Genomic DNA, 18,937 nt, shown 5'->3' on the forward strand with positions numbered 1-18,937 from the left:
AAAATCAAAAAACCCCCCAAAACATTGTTAAGACTAGCAGTTATGCTACCATTATTTCTGAAAATCAATTTTTACTCTTATGTCATACCTACTATATAGAGATATATGATTAAAAACTACATGTAGAAATATAAGGTGGACATGAATTTTATTTTTACTTTAGAAATGGCTTAAAAACATTGCAAATATCATTATTAGTGTACCTGGCATTATGTGGTTCTGCTCATTTATTTTTGATTCATATTTGTCTTTGAGCATTTCTGCTCTCTGCAGTCTCTGCAGACAATTACAGCAGTGTTTTTCTGCAGGGCTGGGAATAATGCTGGGAAGATTTTACACGATCATGAAAGAATTCGATTGCATTACAAAGATACATTCTCCAGCTGCATTATACGACTGGATGCTACAAAGAGAAGGTGCAATACCAATTTACCTGCAGCAGGTGGCACTAGAAGGAGGGTTAACCAGGGCCATGATGCAGACAAGAGGACCAAGAAAACTATATAGGAAAAGACGAACACAAACGTTTAAAAACATTTACCTTTCTTTTCTGTCTCCTGAAATAAAGTTGCAGTGTCACTGCTAGTTGGATAGTAAAAGTGGGCTCGATGAAGCCGAATTAGTGAAAGGTGAGTTGAGGAAGGTAGTAAGTGAATAGCTAATTTCTAATTTGGTTTATGTCTTTGAATGAGGAATTTACTGGGAAGGAATAAAACAAATACTCTCAGTCAGTCAGACCGAGTATAGATGCTGTTGACTTCTATTTTTGTGCTTTGCAAGCAAATTATTATTTTGTTGTTATTAAATAATGTGTAGCGAATAACTGTAATACACTGAAAACAATTGTCCTGTTGTAAAGTGGATTTTGTACCAGAAGCAGAAGGAAGTGCTTATAACTGTCCTTTTCAAAATTGGTTTACAATTAATAAGCAGATCATAATAGTACCAGGAGTATGGTTAGCATTAATTTAAAAGTGCTTTTTCTTTATAGACAAAAAGTCACACTGTAAATAATTTTAAAGAGGAATCATTTATATACTAGTTTTCGTCTGCTAAGAAAAAGGACTTTACTACAAGGTCTTTCATTTGCAAATGAAGGCTGGGTATACCGAGGTCAAGTTTTGAATAACTAAATTTTGCAGATATTTTAGCTGTAAGGATTAATTTGTAACAGTTGTTCTAGGGAACTTGCACTCTTTCTAAAGAACACATGTATGAAGATCACTTGGGAAAGTTCCTCAATCAAATCAAGTGATCATAATGTTACATTTCAAAGGCAAATAAAACAAGTAAGTTTTTTGGTGTTTGGGGTAAATTTCAAAAGCAAATATGAGAAGAAAAACAAAACACTGGAAGAGTGAGGGAAATTTAAAAATTATAATAGGAAAAGAGGCTTGTAAGAAACAGAAAGACTTGTCTGGGTTCCACAAAGAGGAGCTCAGAAGTTAGTGAAAAATCTGGACACTGTATGGAAGAGAAATGGCAAATGTGATAAGATTATGTGAGCAGAAATATTTCATGGATGCAGGAGGAAAATATGATGCAGAAGCAAAGAGGAGGCTGCAATATTCTGTGTGAGTCAAGCAATGCTATCTTATGCATTTTACCAGTGCCAGATACCATAGATTCATCCCTGGATAAATAGATGAATATCTTGATATTCCAGGTAAATACTGTATAGACTTCTGTAATTCTGTCTGTCTAAGCAGAAACATATGTACATGTTTTGGCATACCATTTCATTCCAAGACTGGGGTTTTTTCCATAATTATAGAAGTATATAACATCATGTGTATATTTGCATGCAATTCAGTAAAAAAAATAAGAAAAAAAAAAGCGGAAAATCCTATGACCTTTGTCTGCTAGATGTTCCTTTTTGGTGACTGTAAGCTATTTTATAAGACAAATATTTACCCACAATGGCATTGGCCTTTTTACTGAATTTGCATTACATTACCAGAATAATAATTCTTCCTGATTCAAAGCCCTGGGGATCTTAGAGCTAATCCTAAAGAACATCATTACATTGAAAGTCCTTGCCAAGATTTTATGTGATATTTGTCCTATTTTTAAGCATGAAATTTTGTCTAGCTGCAGAGTCAAGGACCATCTCATGGGATATTCTTTAGAGATGGGATGCAGCACATGGAACATTTTTATGCTCATATTAATTTAGTTAGAAGGTCAATATTAACTCAAGGAACTATATAGCAAAGAAATCCAGCTTCTGGACAAGTGACTCTATGGTTGTACTAAACTCTGGAAACAGAATGTAGAATTTAAAGGATGATTTAGGAGAGCTGGAAGGCAGGTTATGATTCACATAATCTTTAATACAGTTTCTCCACGCATTTTCATTCAAATAAAAGTTGACATGGAGAAGTGGAAGGCCAGCTGCATAACAGATTATTAACTTCACTTGAAACTTTCTACCCAATACAGCAATTTAGAAATAGGCCTTTTTTTCTTAATCGTGCTGATTTGCTATTTTTAAAAGAATGTGACAAAAACCTGCATTAATCGTCTTTCAAATTTTTTATTTTTAATTGTTTTGGCTGAGCTGAAATACATTTTTGTAACACCTAACACAATCTGGCTTAGGTAGCATGAAGACAGAACATATTTTACTCTTACTTCTGAAGATGAATAAGAGCATCCTTCAAGGGGTGAGGAAGCTGATTTAAACAATCAGCAAATATTCAGAAGCTTCAGGAGCTTAATTCACGTTTCGTCTCTACTCCACAGTTATTCCTGACACCCAGCAGTTCTACACCGCAATTTGCAGAGAATTCCATAGCCTGTGCAACGTGGAAGAGGGACGCTCGGCAACATTGTACCCAGTGTCTAAGGCACAGACCGCAGTATCACTTAGGATGGAAAATCTCGTTGGTATAGAGGGGCTGCTAGATTGCTCGTATCGAGTAGGAAGACAAAGTTTGGACCACCGGGCTGAATATACAAATGCTAAGTCTGCTTTTTATACACCTCACAGTCACAAGGCACGCAGTTTTGTTGTGCGTTGTTATAGTAATTTCTGCCAGAATATAGACAGTTCATACATACGGTGCAAACACTGCAGAAGCAGCAGGGATGGGGCCACTGATGTCTTCCTTTAATGCAGCTTCTACCCTCACTAATGTCATGAGTTTGCTAATATGCAGTTAAATTTCTCACACTTGAGAAATAATGTCTCTAGGGTTAGCAAGTGCAGTAATGCAGCCTGTTTTGCAAAAAAATCTACAAATAAAGCAAACAAAAAAACAAACCAAAACCACACACTTTTAGGATATACTTAGAATATAATGAATTAAAACTCTTCGGAAGCTCTTTCTCAAATGAAGCTATTTCCCAAGCAGAAGCAATGGGACAGCTTAAAGAGAGCTTGTCCTTTGTGAAAGTTATAGAAAGCAAAATGCTCTATGTGGTATTTGGGGAATAAAGTATTTTGGGAATGCCAGGTGCAATCACATGTTTATATTACGTTTAGGTGTTTACTCTTAGGAGCTGAGAATGTAATTCTTTAATGCCAGCATTAATAGCGACAGAGCCCTCCAGGGACAGTGGTGGTGCCTTTTTCTGAGGGGCAGTCAATCACTCACTTCTCAACTACAGCCAGGCTCTCATTTTATTCGCAGGCTTAGGTTCTCTCCTACAGGCAAATCGCTTTCCTTTAAAGAGAGCAGAACTTGCAACGCTTTCGCAGCTGAAAAATATAAAAATAAAAAAAAAAATGTAAAAAAAAGAAAGAAAAATTACCACGCCGGGAAAGCTCGGCGGCACGCAGAGCCAGCGGTGCCTAGGCGCGGATAGAGAGCGGCAGAGCTCGGCTGAGCGCAGGCAGGGAGGGGAGGGCAGGTACACGGCGGGCAGAGCGCGGGGAGGGCAGGCAGGGCGCGGGCAGAGCGCGGCTGAGCGCGGGCAAGGCGGGCAGAGCGCATCAGAGCGGGCAGAGCGCAGCAGAGCGCGGGCAGAGCGCGGACAGGGAGGGCAGAGCGCAGGCAGAGCGCGGGCAGAGCGGGCAGAGCGGGCAGAGCGCAGCAGAGCGCGGCTGAACGCGGACAGGGAGGGCAGAGCGCAGGCAGAGCGCGGGCAGGGCGGGCAGAGCGCTCGCTCCCGTGCCGGCCGCGCCGCCCAGCGCCGCCCCCGCGGGGCCGGCCGGCTCCCACCTGCCGCCGCCAGGGGTGTCGAGCGGCGCGGCGGCAGCAGCGGGCAGACAGGCGGCCGGGCTGCCCGAGCAGCCCCCGGTGCCTCTGTGACAGCGGCCGCAGAGTCTCGCTCCTGCTGCTCAGGGCTTGCTGCTGCGAGGGGGAGAGGCAGATGCCGAGGTGTGCGTGCGTGTGCCAGGAGATGCGGAGCGCGTTTGGCTGAGGTGTCTGGCCTGGGAAGCTCTGCAAAAAAGAGGCGGGGAGACGCGGTGGGGAAGAGGCAGGAGCAGAACTGAAGTACAGCACAGCTGTTCGCGAATACTCTGGTTCTTTTGGGTGCCTCAATGAATGTGAACATGGATTCTGTCACTGAAATATTCTTGAAGCTGCTCTTTCTCCTGTCTGTTCATCACCAGCTCATGGCAGTGGCAGGGAATAAACGTAAGTATTGCAAATGATTTAAAACTCAATCCAGAGTGTGTTGAAAACTTCTGGGATTTTGATTTTATTTTTAATTTTCTTTTTCATTTAAAATAAATATAATTTTTAAGCAAACATTTCTGCTTTGAAATCATGATAGCAAGCTCCTAGCCTGAAAATGTTCTAAACTCTTCTATAGATTTTGGTCATGAGTCTATGTACAGAATGTTGTTTATAAAGCTTACTGTATTAGAGTATCCGAAAGCAGCATTTTGCTAAGGGATGTCTGTTCAGCTGTATTTTCATTTTTGTTTTCTCTTTTGAAGCGCAGTATTTTCCGAGGAATTGTGTCTTACATGAATATTACTGGCAGACTTCTATTGTGCAGTGCCTCTATTGTGTAGGGGGTTTTAGCATTTGAAAATTTTGAAAGCTGTTTCTGCATATCCTGGATTAAGCTGCACTCAACTTAAATGGCAGTCACAGCGCAGTTCAAAAACAGTAGAAATGTATGTAACAAGGAAAAATGTGCATAGCGAGACTTTGAAGTCTCTGCATTGATTGCTCAAGGAGTATTGTTCATGCATGACTAGAGAAGAGAATGCTAACAGCTACAATAGAAAGTTGTTTTTTCTTTAAATGAGTTAGCCAGTGGAGTGGTATCACAAAATAAAGACCGTGATTACAGTTTTAAGGACAATTTGCTCTCTTGAAGGCAAATCAGATGTGTGTATATATATATATATATATGGATAGACACACACATATATATATGTAGCTGAAAATCTCTGTTTCCAGCATTGAATTAGATTAATTATCTTTAAATTAAGAAAGAAAAAAAACCAAAACAACCCTACTGAGAAATTAATTTTTAGGGCTTTTATAATTCAGTAATAGAACTGAGTTATTCTTGTTCCATTTGATTCAGCTTTAAAAAGCTGAAGGATTTCATTTTGTGTTCTCTGGTAGTGCAGTAGCCTAAATGCCAGATGCTCATAACCTGAACTGAACATATTTTCTCCCCTTCCTGTTAAGGCACTGGTTGTGCATCACAGGAATGGGAAGGGCTGAAGTAATGCTTCTGTGGCAAGAAAGTGCATGCCAAAGCATTGAGGAATGTTCAGGAATAACCTTACAGCCCAGTGACAGGGGACAGCTCCCTGGAAATTTGAGCAATGGCAGAGAAGTTTGAAGTGCTCAATGGATCTGTAGCCTAGGGTTTTGCATATGGATGGTTTGTAAACTAAACATGCTCCCCTGAGCCAGACATTCACACTGCAGCACCAAAATGATCTTGTGCTGTCATTCAGTAATGATATCTCATTTGATACTCAAGTGCATAGTGTAGCCCTAAACATGAATACTAAGTTCCTCTTGTTAAACACCCTGCTGCAATCTAGTCACAGCTTTAATTCTCTTCATCATTCTGCATTGTACAGTTTATGAATACATCCATTTTCACAAGACCATGATAATTGAATTGCACATTAATAGCATTTGGCACTATGCACGAAACTAAATCAGTGGCTTACAGGGAGGCTTATTAAAACCATTGCAGAAAAGACTTGCATCACACAGCAAAGCAGTAAAGCACTAGAGGTCACTCTTACAATTTAGGAAGCACGGTTTGAGGAAGAGGCTCAAGCTCCTTTCCAATATACAATTCTGAAGGATAAAACAAATCAAGTATAAACGACTGTCTTGCTCAGACACATCTCAAAAACAGGGCAAAATCCTGTGTCAAATGGTTGAATTGAATGAACGGATTTTTTCACAGATATGCTACTATTTATAAATGGAAAGTATTTTTATTTAGGAATAAATCCTAACTACGATGTCAAAACATTCATCTGAAGTGAAAATACAAGAACTCTGCCCCATGCTACAGGGAAGATATTATTAAGGAAAGAATAAAATGAATTATTTAAATTAAACAATGAACAATAACCTATGAAGAGAACTTGGCTAGCCACACATATTGTTCATTTTCAATATCTAATCTGGGAAATAAATCCCTTTATATGTTGTTTTGAAAATAAAAATTTCTGTAGGACAGGTAGTTTGTTTTAGACGTGACAGTTTACATCAGAACTATTATGGTATGAGTTTTGTTAGCGTGTTACAATTTTAAAAATTGCCTTAGGAGAAAAGGTTTTTCATAATTACTGATTATGGTGGATCCATGCAGGAGCCATTATCTACCTACTTGAACTTACTTTACTCCTTTCTTCTTGTGATGTTAACCAGGAATTGAAATCCTTTTCAGTAGGTTCTTCTACTATTGGCAATAATGTACTTAAAAACATTTACAAAACCAAACAAAGTTTGATTTTCTTGAATGAATTTTGATGGCTAGATTTTCCAGGAGGCTGCCAATCATAAAAGACAATACGCTGGGTCTTTAATTTTTGCTCTATATTGATATATTTTTCTTGTTTTAATTTTATGGTTATTTTTTTAGTAATAGATCCTGAATACAGAAGTTTTGCTTTGCCTTTAAGGCCAGTGGCCAGTAAGAAAAGACGAAATTAAAGACCTTTAAATGTCATCTTGAAGTTGGTAATATTACTAAGTCACCTGTCCAAAGAAAATTTCTTAGATCAAAAATTGATGTGTTCAGAATTATTTGTCTTAAAGAAATTTTATTTAATACTCTTTTGAGTAAAATGATTTTGAAGTTCTTAGGTTGTTGGGAGCTAATAGACCTTGTAATCTAAAACATTAAATTTTATTTCTAGGGTCTTATTTGTGGTTTGTTTGTTTCCTCTGAAAATTAACACTGACACTTCCAACCAAGACAAGTAATAATTGGTGCTGAAATTTCAAATATTTTAAAAGTTCTGTGGTAGTGCTGCTTAGAGCTTTCCAATACTGTCTTCCTCCCAAAGAATTGCACTTCCAGTGTAGTTGAAAGAAGTTTGAAGTGCACGGCCTTAGTAAGTAATTGTATAAGGTCAGGTGTGAGTTTTCAATGGAAGATTGAAATGGAAGATTACTTACAGAGCAAGTACCGCTGTAAGTTTCTTCCACTGGAGCTATCAGACATTTTTAGTTTATTGGTAGCTGTCTCTGCTGTTGTAAATCAGCAAGTTACTAAATCATCACTTGAGAACCTGCCAGAAACTGGTACTCCAGAAGGGGCAGGGTTTTTTTTTTTAAACTTTCTAAAGCTTAGGTATTGCAGAAAACATAATTAAACCCTCTATACATATCAAGTCAGCTGTGACTGAAAATTATTAAGGGAAATTGTTACAGTGGATGGAAATAAAGAGGAATTGGGGAGTTTCCATGCAAATTCTCACTTCTGCGTACCTACTCCTCTGTGTTAAAACTCCCCAGTTTTACAGAAGGTTTTATGAATTCAGATTTTAACATGTGTACTATGATGAGCGCAATTTCTATAAAGGCATATTATTATTATTATTATTATTATTATTATTATTATTATTATTATTATTATTATTATTATTGCTACTATGATTGCTGTTGATTTTATTTTATGTAATAGGGATTTCTCATTAATGCTAGGTTAGAGGACCTCTCTAAAGCTGACTGAGAATGACTATTAATGAAACTGAAGTTTTCAAATAGAGGACTGAATGAACACATACCTTGATTATTCCATCAGATGCAAGTCATTGTACAAGTATTATCCCCTGGGAAAGAATTACGTGCTATAAGGAAAACATTGTATATTAATTTTGAAATGAATACCATTCTGATGTTAATCATTGGTACCAAACAGTTCCGTAGACTCACTGACAATTATATGGAATCACATTAAAAATAAACTTAAGTGCTGTTTATCAAAAACAATTTAATTTAAAATGTAATTCTTTTACTGTTAGTTTGTGGTTGATATGAACTGGAGGGGAGGAGAAAGTAGTCACTTCCTTAATTTTCTTTTAGCCTCATTAATATTTATTTTCTGTTTATTATCATCTATCTCTGCTATGAGAGAGCAATGGAGCTCTCATCAGAGATCAGGCCATCTCTGGGCAATTATTTACATGAATAAAACATTACAGACATCTCTGGTATATTTGGCATGTTGTTTGTACAGCAACATCAAAAACCTACATCAACATGAAATCTAAACTAATACCAGAAGAAAAATCTATCAATCTTTTTTATAGACTTTAAAGGCTTAGAATTCACGGAAAAGCCTTGGATTGATTGCACAGAATATAATCAACAATTCACATCCCATTGCTCTAGGATTTAAAATTCCCAGGAATAAACTTGTCCCAGAGCCCAGTCAGGTGGATGGATGGAGCAAACTTGGTCATGATTGGAGAAATCATGATTGGAGGAATTTGAAAGACAAGTAATGACATTCTCAAAGATAGAATGATGATAGAATCAACCACAAGAAGAAAATTAAGTAGATTATATGTTAATTATTTATTATATTTGCTGTGTAGTTTAGGATGTACTGTATTTTGATTAAATGACTGTCAAAAGCTCCAAAGGAAGCACTGACGACTTCATGTCTTCATAAATATTCAGTCATGGCCATTCTGCTTGCTTGCTTTCTTTCCTACTTAAGAGTACGTAAGCCTACATCTATGTTCATCCACAAGAAAGACAACTTTGGACTAAGACGTTTTGCCAAAGTCTCATAAAATAATGCATGCATTTATCATAGTATCAAGTTTAATATTCTTTCCAGACGTTTCTCTGTTGCATTAGAAATAATCCACAAATAGTTTGTCCTATATTTATACGTCTGTGGAGTTTTAACTCCAGCCATCAACCAAGCCGAACATAGCCACTCAGTGATTCCCTTAACAGTGGGTAAAAATGAGGAAGGGTAAAAGGTAGAACACTTATGCATTGAGAAAAGTTGAACTTTATGATCCTGATAGGTCTTTTTCAACTCAGAATGTTCTGAAATTCTGTAACTCTGTGCATAGAAAAAGCAGAAGCCACATACACAAGAAAAACAAGGAATGCTTGCAGCACTTCCCATGGGCAGGCAGAGGTGTTAAGCCATCTTCAGGACAGCAGGGTCCATCACACATCACAGTGACTTGGGAAGACAAATGACATCACTCCAAATGTCTGCCCCTACCCCTTCCTCCCCCTTCCCCCAGTTTTTATATGCTGAGTATGATGCCGTATAGTCTGGAGTATCAGTTTGGTCGGTTTGTGTCACCTGTCCTGGCTGTGTCTCCTCCCAGCCTTCCTTGCACTCACAATTTCCTTGCCATTGTGGCAGTGCAAAAAGCAGAAAGGATTTTGGCTCTATGTGATCCCTGCTCAGCAACAACAAAAAAAATCTGTATATTATCAACACTGTATTCAGCACAAACCCAAAACATGGCCCCATACTTGACACTGTGAAGGAAATTAATTCTACCCTAGCCAAAACCAGTGCAATATCTCATATAATATACTTGCCAGTAATCTGTCTACTGATTCATTTTCTGTAAAAACTTCAACAAGCTCACCTTCTAACAAATTCAGCTGAGAAAAATAGGCCAAATATTCCCCCCATCCCTTCTCAATCCTGCTACCTGCCCACTCCAAACAAGCAAATCAAAGAATAATTAAATAGCTGAATAATTGGAAGCATTAAATCTTTCCAAGATTTCTTCCCCCCCAAATAAACCTGTGCATTGGTGCTGCTCATAATCTGAGAGTTTAGTGTTCTGTATCACGCAGGATTCTGGGAGAGAGAACTGCTTCTTGGTACCTTTAATGTTTAATGTTAGCTGCTCTCAACTAACAAGGTGATAACAGAGGTGGGAGCTGTGAGAGCCATCACTAATTCAAAGGGCTTTCCTTCCTAGAACACTCTAGGCAATTTTTAAAAAACGGTGAAGAAATAACAAGTACCAAAATTAATCATGTCTGTGTCTGTCAGTGACTCCAGAAGTACACATTATCTTTAAGATGTTTCTGAAGTGAAAAGTTAAAATTTGCTTTTCCCTCTGAGTTTTCAGTTGTTTTATGAAGTGGAATGAAAAAGCAAAAACAACAGTGAAAACACTGATTACGATGAGTTTCTGTACAATTGTTTGTATTTTGTACTGTTAAGTGTTTTGGTAAATTGATCTGATAGTTGTTAAATACAGAATTCCATTGTAACTTGTAATTTTGGCAGTCAGGCCCCGTGTGTGACTTCTAGAGATGTCTTTCTCAGAATACTGATATGTATTAGATAAATATCGTTATAACAAAGGCTGTCTTTCTAAATTTGGAAATAACATAAAACATATAGGAGAAACAGCATGCTGTCAAGATGAAAATGTTTTGCTCGGATTCTTTGTAAAAAAGAATGTATCTTTACTGCTAGGGTTTAACCAACTGTGGCTTACTGAAATTTTACCTCTACAAAGTTTTATATCTAGGTGTTTTATCATTCTTACTTATATGTCATGTATTTGTGTTTTATATATGTGTAAGTATACCATTACAGGCTAATAGAGGTTATGCTGTATAGAATACTCTGTAGGTCATCTCTTATCAGTTGAAGTTGAGGCCAGTAGCCTTGAATTAAATCTGTGCAACACAGTGGAGGATTGTTGTCCAATTATTTTGCTTTTCAGAAGAAAGTTTTGAGTATTTCCTACAAATTGGTATTTTTTAGTAACCAAAATATTGTGTGGACCTGAGCTAAAAAATGTACTGTCTGTAATCTACTTAATGAGTATTTTTAGTGTAATAATTTGAAAAGTGATTGAAATCCTGGGAACTTCATTTTAAGTAGATTAAAATTACAAACAACAGAATTATTATTTAAATATCATACTCACTTAATAAACAAGTGAAGAAAACTGCCTCTAGGGCTTTAAGTCTCAAAGGATAGAGAAAAAATATGGTTAGAAAATCTATCCAGCTGGGTAGCTGGTCTAATAATTTTTCATTAAGTAGATCTTGTTATTTAGTTATGCTCAAGAATAAGTTATTGCTTGTTCCTTGCTGTTAGAGTGCCCGTTTGTTTCTATAATACTATTTTAGCAATTAAAATATTTGCATATGGGGTCTTGAGGGAAAAGTAGATCAGAAACAGCATGTTGGAATATTTGAATTTGTTTTTATTATTTAATATCTTTCTTTCTTCAGCCAATAGCTGAAGAAGATCTTGCGCTTTTCCGGGTGTTACTCTATCCTCTTCTAAATCTAAGTAGAAAGTGTTTTTTAAACCCTTAGTTGTTCCTAAAAATAAGATTTTTGATGGTTTTTTCCTGATTTTGTTTAATATTTGCTACAATAAACCCCCATCTGTATTTGCCTGATCTGTGAAAGAATACCTTTAGCGAAAATCCTAAGGAACAAAGGAAAAGTCTCATAAAATACGTGACTAAACAGGGTACCAAGAAATATGATTATGCAGATGCCATATAACCTAATAAACCTCACCTGGACAGAAAACGGAGTATATGGTTATTGAAAAAGGCCTGAAGCAGAGGTTTTGAACAAGACCGCAGGAATAAAACCTTTTGAGGGGAACATGCACTACAAAAGTGATGCTCTAGACAAACCGAGTTGCACACAGGGAGCCCGAAACGCTGGTTTAGTTCACCTGCAGCATTCTGCTGTATCCCAAGTTATACTGGACTGGAGGTGCGCAATATGGATATTCTATAGTTATCTGAAAATTTTGAGGGGAAAGGGTAAAGTTGGTTTCTTTAGGATTACTAATTATGTCAGAGGTCAGATGATGCTTACTGCTATAAGAAAATACCAATTTGAAGCTCAAAGACTTTTGGTATTAGAAATAAAATTATAGATGAGCAGGAGAAGGGAGAATTTCATTGTTCAATTTATTTGCAAATATGACTTACTTTTGAGAGGACTAACTTCTGTCTTCTGCAGAGACAGGAAAATTGGGATTTATCTGCCTGAAGTTAAAAATCTGAAACTTAGATATTTGTATCTGAGCCAGCTAAGTCCCTTTTTGGTCATATGAAAGAAAAAAGTATATCTTACATGAAGAAGTCATGACAAAGATGGAAGGAGGAAATCACATGCCAAGGCAATTTGCAGTATAAAAGTGTCATTTGGCTGACTACTGATTATGTAACTGAGTCTAAGTAACTACATACATACATACATCTGTATGCTTCATAGACATCTACACTAGATGAGAAGGGTTCCAGTTCTGTCAAAATATCCTACTGTAAATAAATGTTGGAAAAAAGTATACCAAGCATATTGATTATCTTGTACAGTAATCACCAGCTATACCTGGCGACTCGTTCTTACTTGCTGTTAACACTCCTTGAGTCTCCCTTTCCTGTGCTTGGTAACAAAGGTTCTCCTTGATTTCCCAGGGGTTAAGGCGGCTGCTATTGCTAGCCCTAGACAAAATATTGGGACTAAGTGAGGAGCTGGAAATGTCCTACCAGCGAGACTGTCTTTCATTCCTGAACGTGTGAAATAGATACTTTGACCATACACAATGTTCTGGTAAAGTGCAATCTCATTAAATTAAATAAGCTGAAACTGACTGTTCTATCCACCTGAGACAGTCTGATCTTTCCACCCCTTTGATAAACCATGATTAAAGCTCCATTTTAACCCTAGTCTTGTCAAAACCTGTCAGTTTTTTTTTTTTCTTCTAAAGAAAGCATGGAGTGAAAGAGACTCTATTATGAAAAAAACCAACAAAATGCCAGAATACCATAATAGGAAAAAAATACCTACAGCATTTCTTTTCATAAAACAATAATAAATAAAAATATCATGGTACTTTTATGGTTACTTTAAAACCTTTCTACCATCCAGACTGACTGTTACTTAGATTAGGAAGCCTTTTTATACTTCAAGCTAGTAAACTGTGGCTCTCACTCCGATCAATGACAGGAAGCCTATCCACTATGCAGTAGTTCAGTTTGCAGTAGTTTCGTAATCATAATGAGATTTACGTACCCTTATTTTTTTAGAGGAATAAGCAATCTTTAGTAATTGTTTCTGTTTGACTGATTGTTTTTTTTTGGGGGGGAGGTGTTTTTGTTTCAATTAAAAATAGCATTGAATCTCGCTGTCCTTACTCTTTATACCTAAAGCTTCTAGGGAAATCAATGGAAGCTTTGCCTAAATAAATATTGAATAAAAGCTTTAGAAAGAATGTGCTGAATATTCATTCAACAGTGATAGGGTGCATAGTTTGAATATAACTGAAATTAACTCTTTATTTTCTTTCTACATACCAGTCCTTTCACTATTCCTTGTTAGGAAGATGCAGATACACAATGATATAACAAACAAGAATTACTCATTTGTCCTGCTTGACAAAAAATAAATATGAGAAGAAAAAGACATTTAGAATTTTAGCTAGTTCCTGTGCTTGGGGAATTTCTTTGCCTGTAGCAAAAACTTGCTGTTTTTCTGAGCTAATGGTAACTTTAAAAAAAAAAAAAAACAACTATCAAGATGATTGATTTTAATTTTCAAGGGTGAAATAGCCCTTAAAACTAAATTCTTTCAGGACTATCTGGATGCAATGGAGCACACTGACAATTGCTGAGCTTTTGCGCTGCAATTGATAAAGTATGTTGAAGTAAACTCTGTTTTATCAGCCTGAGTGTGGAAATTTTAGGGCTGTTTTTCAGTCACATCATGCCAGCAGGCTCTGGAGCTCCACCATATCTGTCAGAGATTACATTTCTGTCCTCAAGCAAAACCTGTTTCAGAGACTACTTTTCCAAAGACTAGACATGTCCTCCAGTAATTAAGACTGAGAATGAACCAACCTTTTGGAGAAAGGAGGGATTATCATAAAACTTGTTTGCAAATAGTAACCCATAATTTTACTCCTAATATACTTGCTCTTACATAAAAATTTGTAAACATATATGTATGTCACTGAATTTGTTTGTCTCCCTGCAAAACAGGACGAACAGAACCATGGTGCTTCATAATCTCATTTCCTGGTGTACTTTTGGAAGATCTAGATAGCTAGTGGTTAGCCTGCCACAAGACAAGACTATCACAGGGTTTTTCTCAGGCACTGTTCTCTAAAAATGTTATTTGGACATCAAGTAAAATAAAATACAGAAGAAATTCAGTACCAAGCCTTTGCTATGTTTTTGATAGACTCACGGTTACTGTAAGAGAGTATCAATGTACTTTTATATGTGGGTAAAATTTGCATTGCATGTAACAATAATTTAAACCTCTCACCTAGACACGGGTGACAGGTTAAGCATAACTATAGCATTCTACAGAAGAATCCTTTCAGTTATGATAAGAAACATGTAAGTTTGTTTTTTTTTTATGGAATATCATTTTAACATCTATTCCTTATATATTGTTAATGTATTTGGGGTATGAAGACTTCTTTCTTTTTTTCATTTTTCTTTCACAAGGGCTCCCAGACCACCATCTCTACTCAACTTGTTTTGACTTTTGTGAGCAGTCATTACCTCATAGATCATACTTATGCTGTATAGCTGTGCTTTACTGTGTTCTGATTCATTCTCCATGGACAGGAAAATAAAGAATTTAAGAGGTAGAGACTGGGGAAAAGCAAGATTGCTGTGCAAGTACCCGTATGTACGTACATTTCTGTGCTGTCTGCAATGAAGTGTTGTTATTTTCAAACCCTTTGCAAATTGTCTACATCTCTTTGCCAATTTGCTTTTTGTAGCCCAGGAGTGGTAGATACCCAGTCAAACTACCCCAAATTTAGAGTGATGGGTGAGTGATGGATTCACACTTATGCGGAACTTTATCTCTATTATATATACTTAGGAAATTGCTGTAGAAAACAAGCTTTTTTTCACTATCTTGTGTCGTGTGGGAAGGTGGGTGGAGGTGGGGAATCTACCGTGGCAAATAAGTATTTTCTTCTTGTACCTCTGCATTGACTACATAGACATAGAAATTTGACAATATTCTGCTTCTTAGGTGGTAGTATATTCTCTGTAGATATTCTCCACAAGGACAGATTGAGAAATTCTAACAGAATTCTCTGATCTAACTCTCACCTCTAGTAAAATGTGTATGTGTGATGGAGGTACCGAAGACAGTAGTCTCTGTTTTGATGTTTCTAATATATTTTTATAATGTCTCAGTGGAAGTGTTTCTAAGATAATGCCGCAGGTGTTGAAAATGTATGTTGAGTAGAATCAAATTATGTCGAGTTTCAGTGCATGGTTGTGCATACTTGAATATTACAGATCTAAAGATATTATTAAAAAAAATTACTGGTGCTATGAATATGATGTTCACAGTTACATGTTAGCCTTTATAGTTATATGCATCCTTGTCTTGTTGAATGCTTTAATGATGTCTCAATAGATTTTTTTAAATGAGAGATTCATCTTTTACACCTGAATTTTTGTTCATATATTATCATTTACTGATTGCATAGATATTTAATTATTTAAATTATTTTTGTGGCTTTAATTAATGTAGAAGTACGTTTGGAAAAAAACATCCCAGACTGGACATGTGTCTTTTTCTCAGAAATACACAATGGATAAATGTAATAAATTTAATCTTAAACCCAGAAGACCCACACTCATGAGAATTTTTAAATGTTTCTGTTATCCTTGCTATCCTGCCTCTTTCCAGTAAAGTGCTATATGTAGGAGAAAGTGGTGATGAAGATGGTGTTCCTCTGACTTTGAAACCTCACTGCTAAAAATATGTTAGAACAACTTTTGCAGTAATGAACAATTTCAGTCAGAAAATCAGGTATTGTTTGGTACAAAATATTTTTTTTCAGACTACAACATTTTAAAATATTGATTGTTTCTTAAACTGCAATTTTTCACAAACATGACCAGATAAATAGGTGGTAAATAGCAGAGGGTGGTAATCACTCCGTGTGCTACCTTCTTGGAGTATAGATAGTGGTCTATTTTACAGTATCTTTTAATATCTGCCTAAAAATATTTGACAGATAGTATATTGATCCACTTAAATTTGTTCTAAGCAAATAATTCATTGCCATTTTTCCAGCAATTAATCTATCAGAGAAGAAATACTATGCTGCCAGATCAACATTATCAGTATTAGAATATGGAAATTTTATGAAAGAAGAATTGTTTACTCCTTCAGACTAAACCAAAATTTTATTTTCAAAGCCTAACTGCGTGACTCAGAAGAAAATAAAACATTTTTTTAAATAGTAAGTGATCTTCTGCTTGAGCTACTGTTGGGGAATTTTTATTTTATCTGTCAAGGCATGTTAAACAAAGTTCTTCAATGCTTAAATACATATATATATAAATATAATTAATGAACTGCACAGTGAGCAGAATCCCACTTCAATAAATGGTTCTAAAACAAGTCTGCATAGATGCCTCTTGACAAATGCCTTCTATCCACTTACCCCAGTACCAGCCCTGTGAATGGTCACACCTCAGGCCACCCTTGAGTCAATCCAGACCTTCTCCCAGTTCTGCTGCCCAAATGTGAACCCAGGCACCTTCCTGGTATTCCTGGATTGCTACAAGACAATAGGAAGTCATATGTCTGGCACCCTTACTCCTAGAGTGTTTAGTTCCTTCTGAGGCAATCTTGCCCTCTAGACCAAATTATTTCTCAATCACAAATTTACTACTGATAACCAGTTAGAATCTGACTTTCCCCTTTCCACTTTTATACTTGTGTGGCTTTGTAGATAACTGCTTTTTTTATTGACAAGTCTGATTTTGCGGCTCAAATGTGAAAATGAAATTTGTACCCAGTTTACATATAATACTATGTTTGAAGGTGTAGAATATGGACAGGGAGAAAACATAGATTCCCATGTCTTAGTCTCCTGTGTTTTCAAAGAATATTGAAATTGAAAAATTATGCTTGGCGCAGATTGTTTTAGGACTTGAAAATTCATTCATTTACTTTAGAAATATTTACACTTTAATGCAGGATTTGTGTGTGTGTGTGTGTGTGTGTGTGTTTGTGTGTGTGTTTGTGTGGTTTGTGTCAAAATTGACTCAGTTTTGGGTTTTTTTACAATGGTGGAGTTTGTTGTGGTATGAAAAAATGTTACATGATCAGTCAAAACAAAGGTTTGTGGAATCAGACTGTAAGGGATGCTCTTACTTCTTAAACGCCCTCCATTCCCTTTTGCAGGCATCAGAAATTCAGATGCTTGATTGTTTCATTTACCGGGGCCTCATTTATTTCCCTGGCAAGTTTTCCAAGACTTGGAATTATGTCTATTTCTGACATGTGATTTGGCTGCCTCAATAGGCCTTGGCCACTCTGCTCATTACTGTTCCTCACTGTTAGTGAGAAATGTGCAGTTTTCATAGGAATATGAGTAGATGGATCCTTCAAACTTGGAAGCTGTGGATACATATATTTGAATATTTGAAGCAACAACTCATTAAAAAAAGAAGAGCCTGACAGTCATTAAACCTGTGTACTGCTGATAGCCCATCTGTAAAACATCACGTGTGTGTTAGCAAATTGGTTTACTCAGAACGGTAGGTTGTGCATGTCAGCACTGCACGCCCAGTGTTGCCACTTTGTGTAGTTTTTATGCAGGCTTTTGATATTGTGCACCCTCTGTGTAATTCCAACAGTTGCACAAAACGAAGTATTTCCAATGATTTTTTAAAAAATTAATCTTCCTGATTGTGGAAGAGAATAAAACAACGAGTTAGTGAAGGCGTGAACTATCTGCGTGCGAGTCTAAAGGATTTTAGGTGTGAGTCCCATTCTGGGCTCCCAGTCCATCCTTATGTAAGGAAAGATTTCAGCAGGAACCTAGCTGGCATCAGCACCTGTAAAAGAGTAAGAATTTTTCCCTTATTTTGAATCTCACAATGATTGTGTGTCTTACTTTGGTTTTGACTTGAGAATTGTTTTTTTTTTTTGGTTGGGAACATTCAGGTAACATTGACCGTATTGTCAGATAACTCAAAATCTCAGGAAAAGAAAACCACAAAAGCATCAAACCAGTAAGAAAGAACTTTTCATCATTTAATTGTCAGGAGTTAAACTTCATAATATTTTTATGCATAATATCAATTAGGGTGCCACGATGGCACTTGTAACTGTACTCACAAATCTATATGTAAAGAATTACTTCACAAACCGGTGGAGTTTTTTGTTACTATTTTTATAATTGTGATTTTAAATTCTCTTTTAATGAAATTGCTAATATACATTAGCTTTTTTTATGTGCCTTACACTGCAGAGCTCTCTTTGATGCTTATTTTGTGCTCAGTTTTAACATGATTTTCCTATTGATGTTTATATGTTTATATTGACATTTGTGAATTTAACACAAGACACAAGCGATTGAACTGCAGATACTGATGCAGACCCTGCTGAAGGATGATCAGGAAAATATCTATTGTTACTCTTCAGAGTAAGTTTCAGAGTTGGTTCTCATATGCATTCACAGTAAAAAAAAAAAAAAAAAAGCCAAGCATCCTGCACAAATGTATTCTATGCTT

The 18,937-nt window shown here is 36.6% G+C and overlaps 1 protein-coding gene across 2 annotated transcripts in view; it reads left to right on the forward strand.

Moving 5' to 3' along the window:
* The first annotated feature begins 4,212 nt into the window (after positions 1–4,212).
* Positions 4,213–18,937, forward strand: part of CNTNAP4 (contactin associated protein family member 4) — a 193,761-nt gene continuing 179,036 nt past the window's right edge. For both annotated transcript variants that reach the window (XM_014869079.2, XM_088157395.1), the window contains exon 1: positions 4,213–4,586. In XM_014869079.2, the coding sequence (XP_014724565.2) occupies positions 4,490–4,586 (97 nt within the window). In that variant the 5' untranslated portion in view covers positions 4,213–4,489. The remainder of the gene's footprint in view (positions 4,587–18,937) is intronic.

This window comes from Sturnus vulgaris, chromosome Z (genome assembly GCF_052056855.1).
Source record: "Sturnus vulgaris isolate bStuVul1 chromosome Z, bStuVul1.hap1, whole genome shotgun sequence".
NCBI classification, from domain to species: domain Eukaryota; kingdom Metazoa; phylum Chordata; class Aves; order Passeriformes; family Sturnidae; genus Sturnus; species Sturnus vulgaris.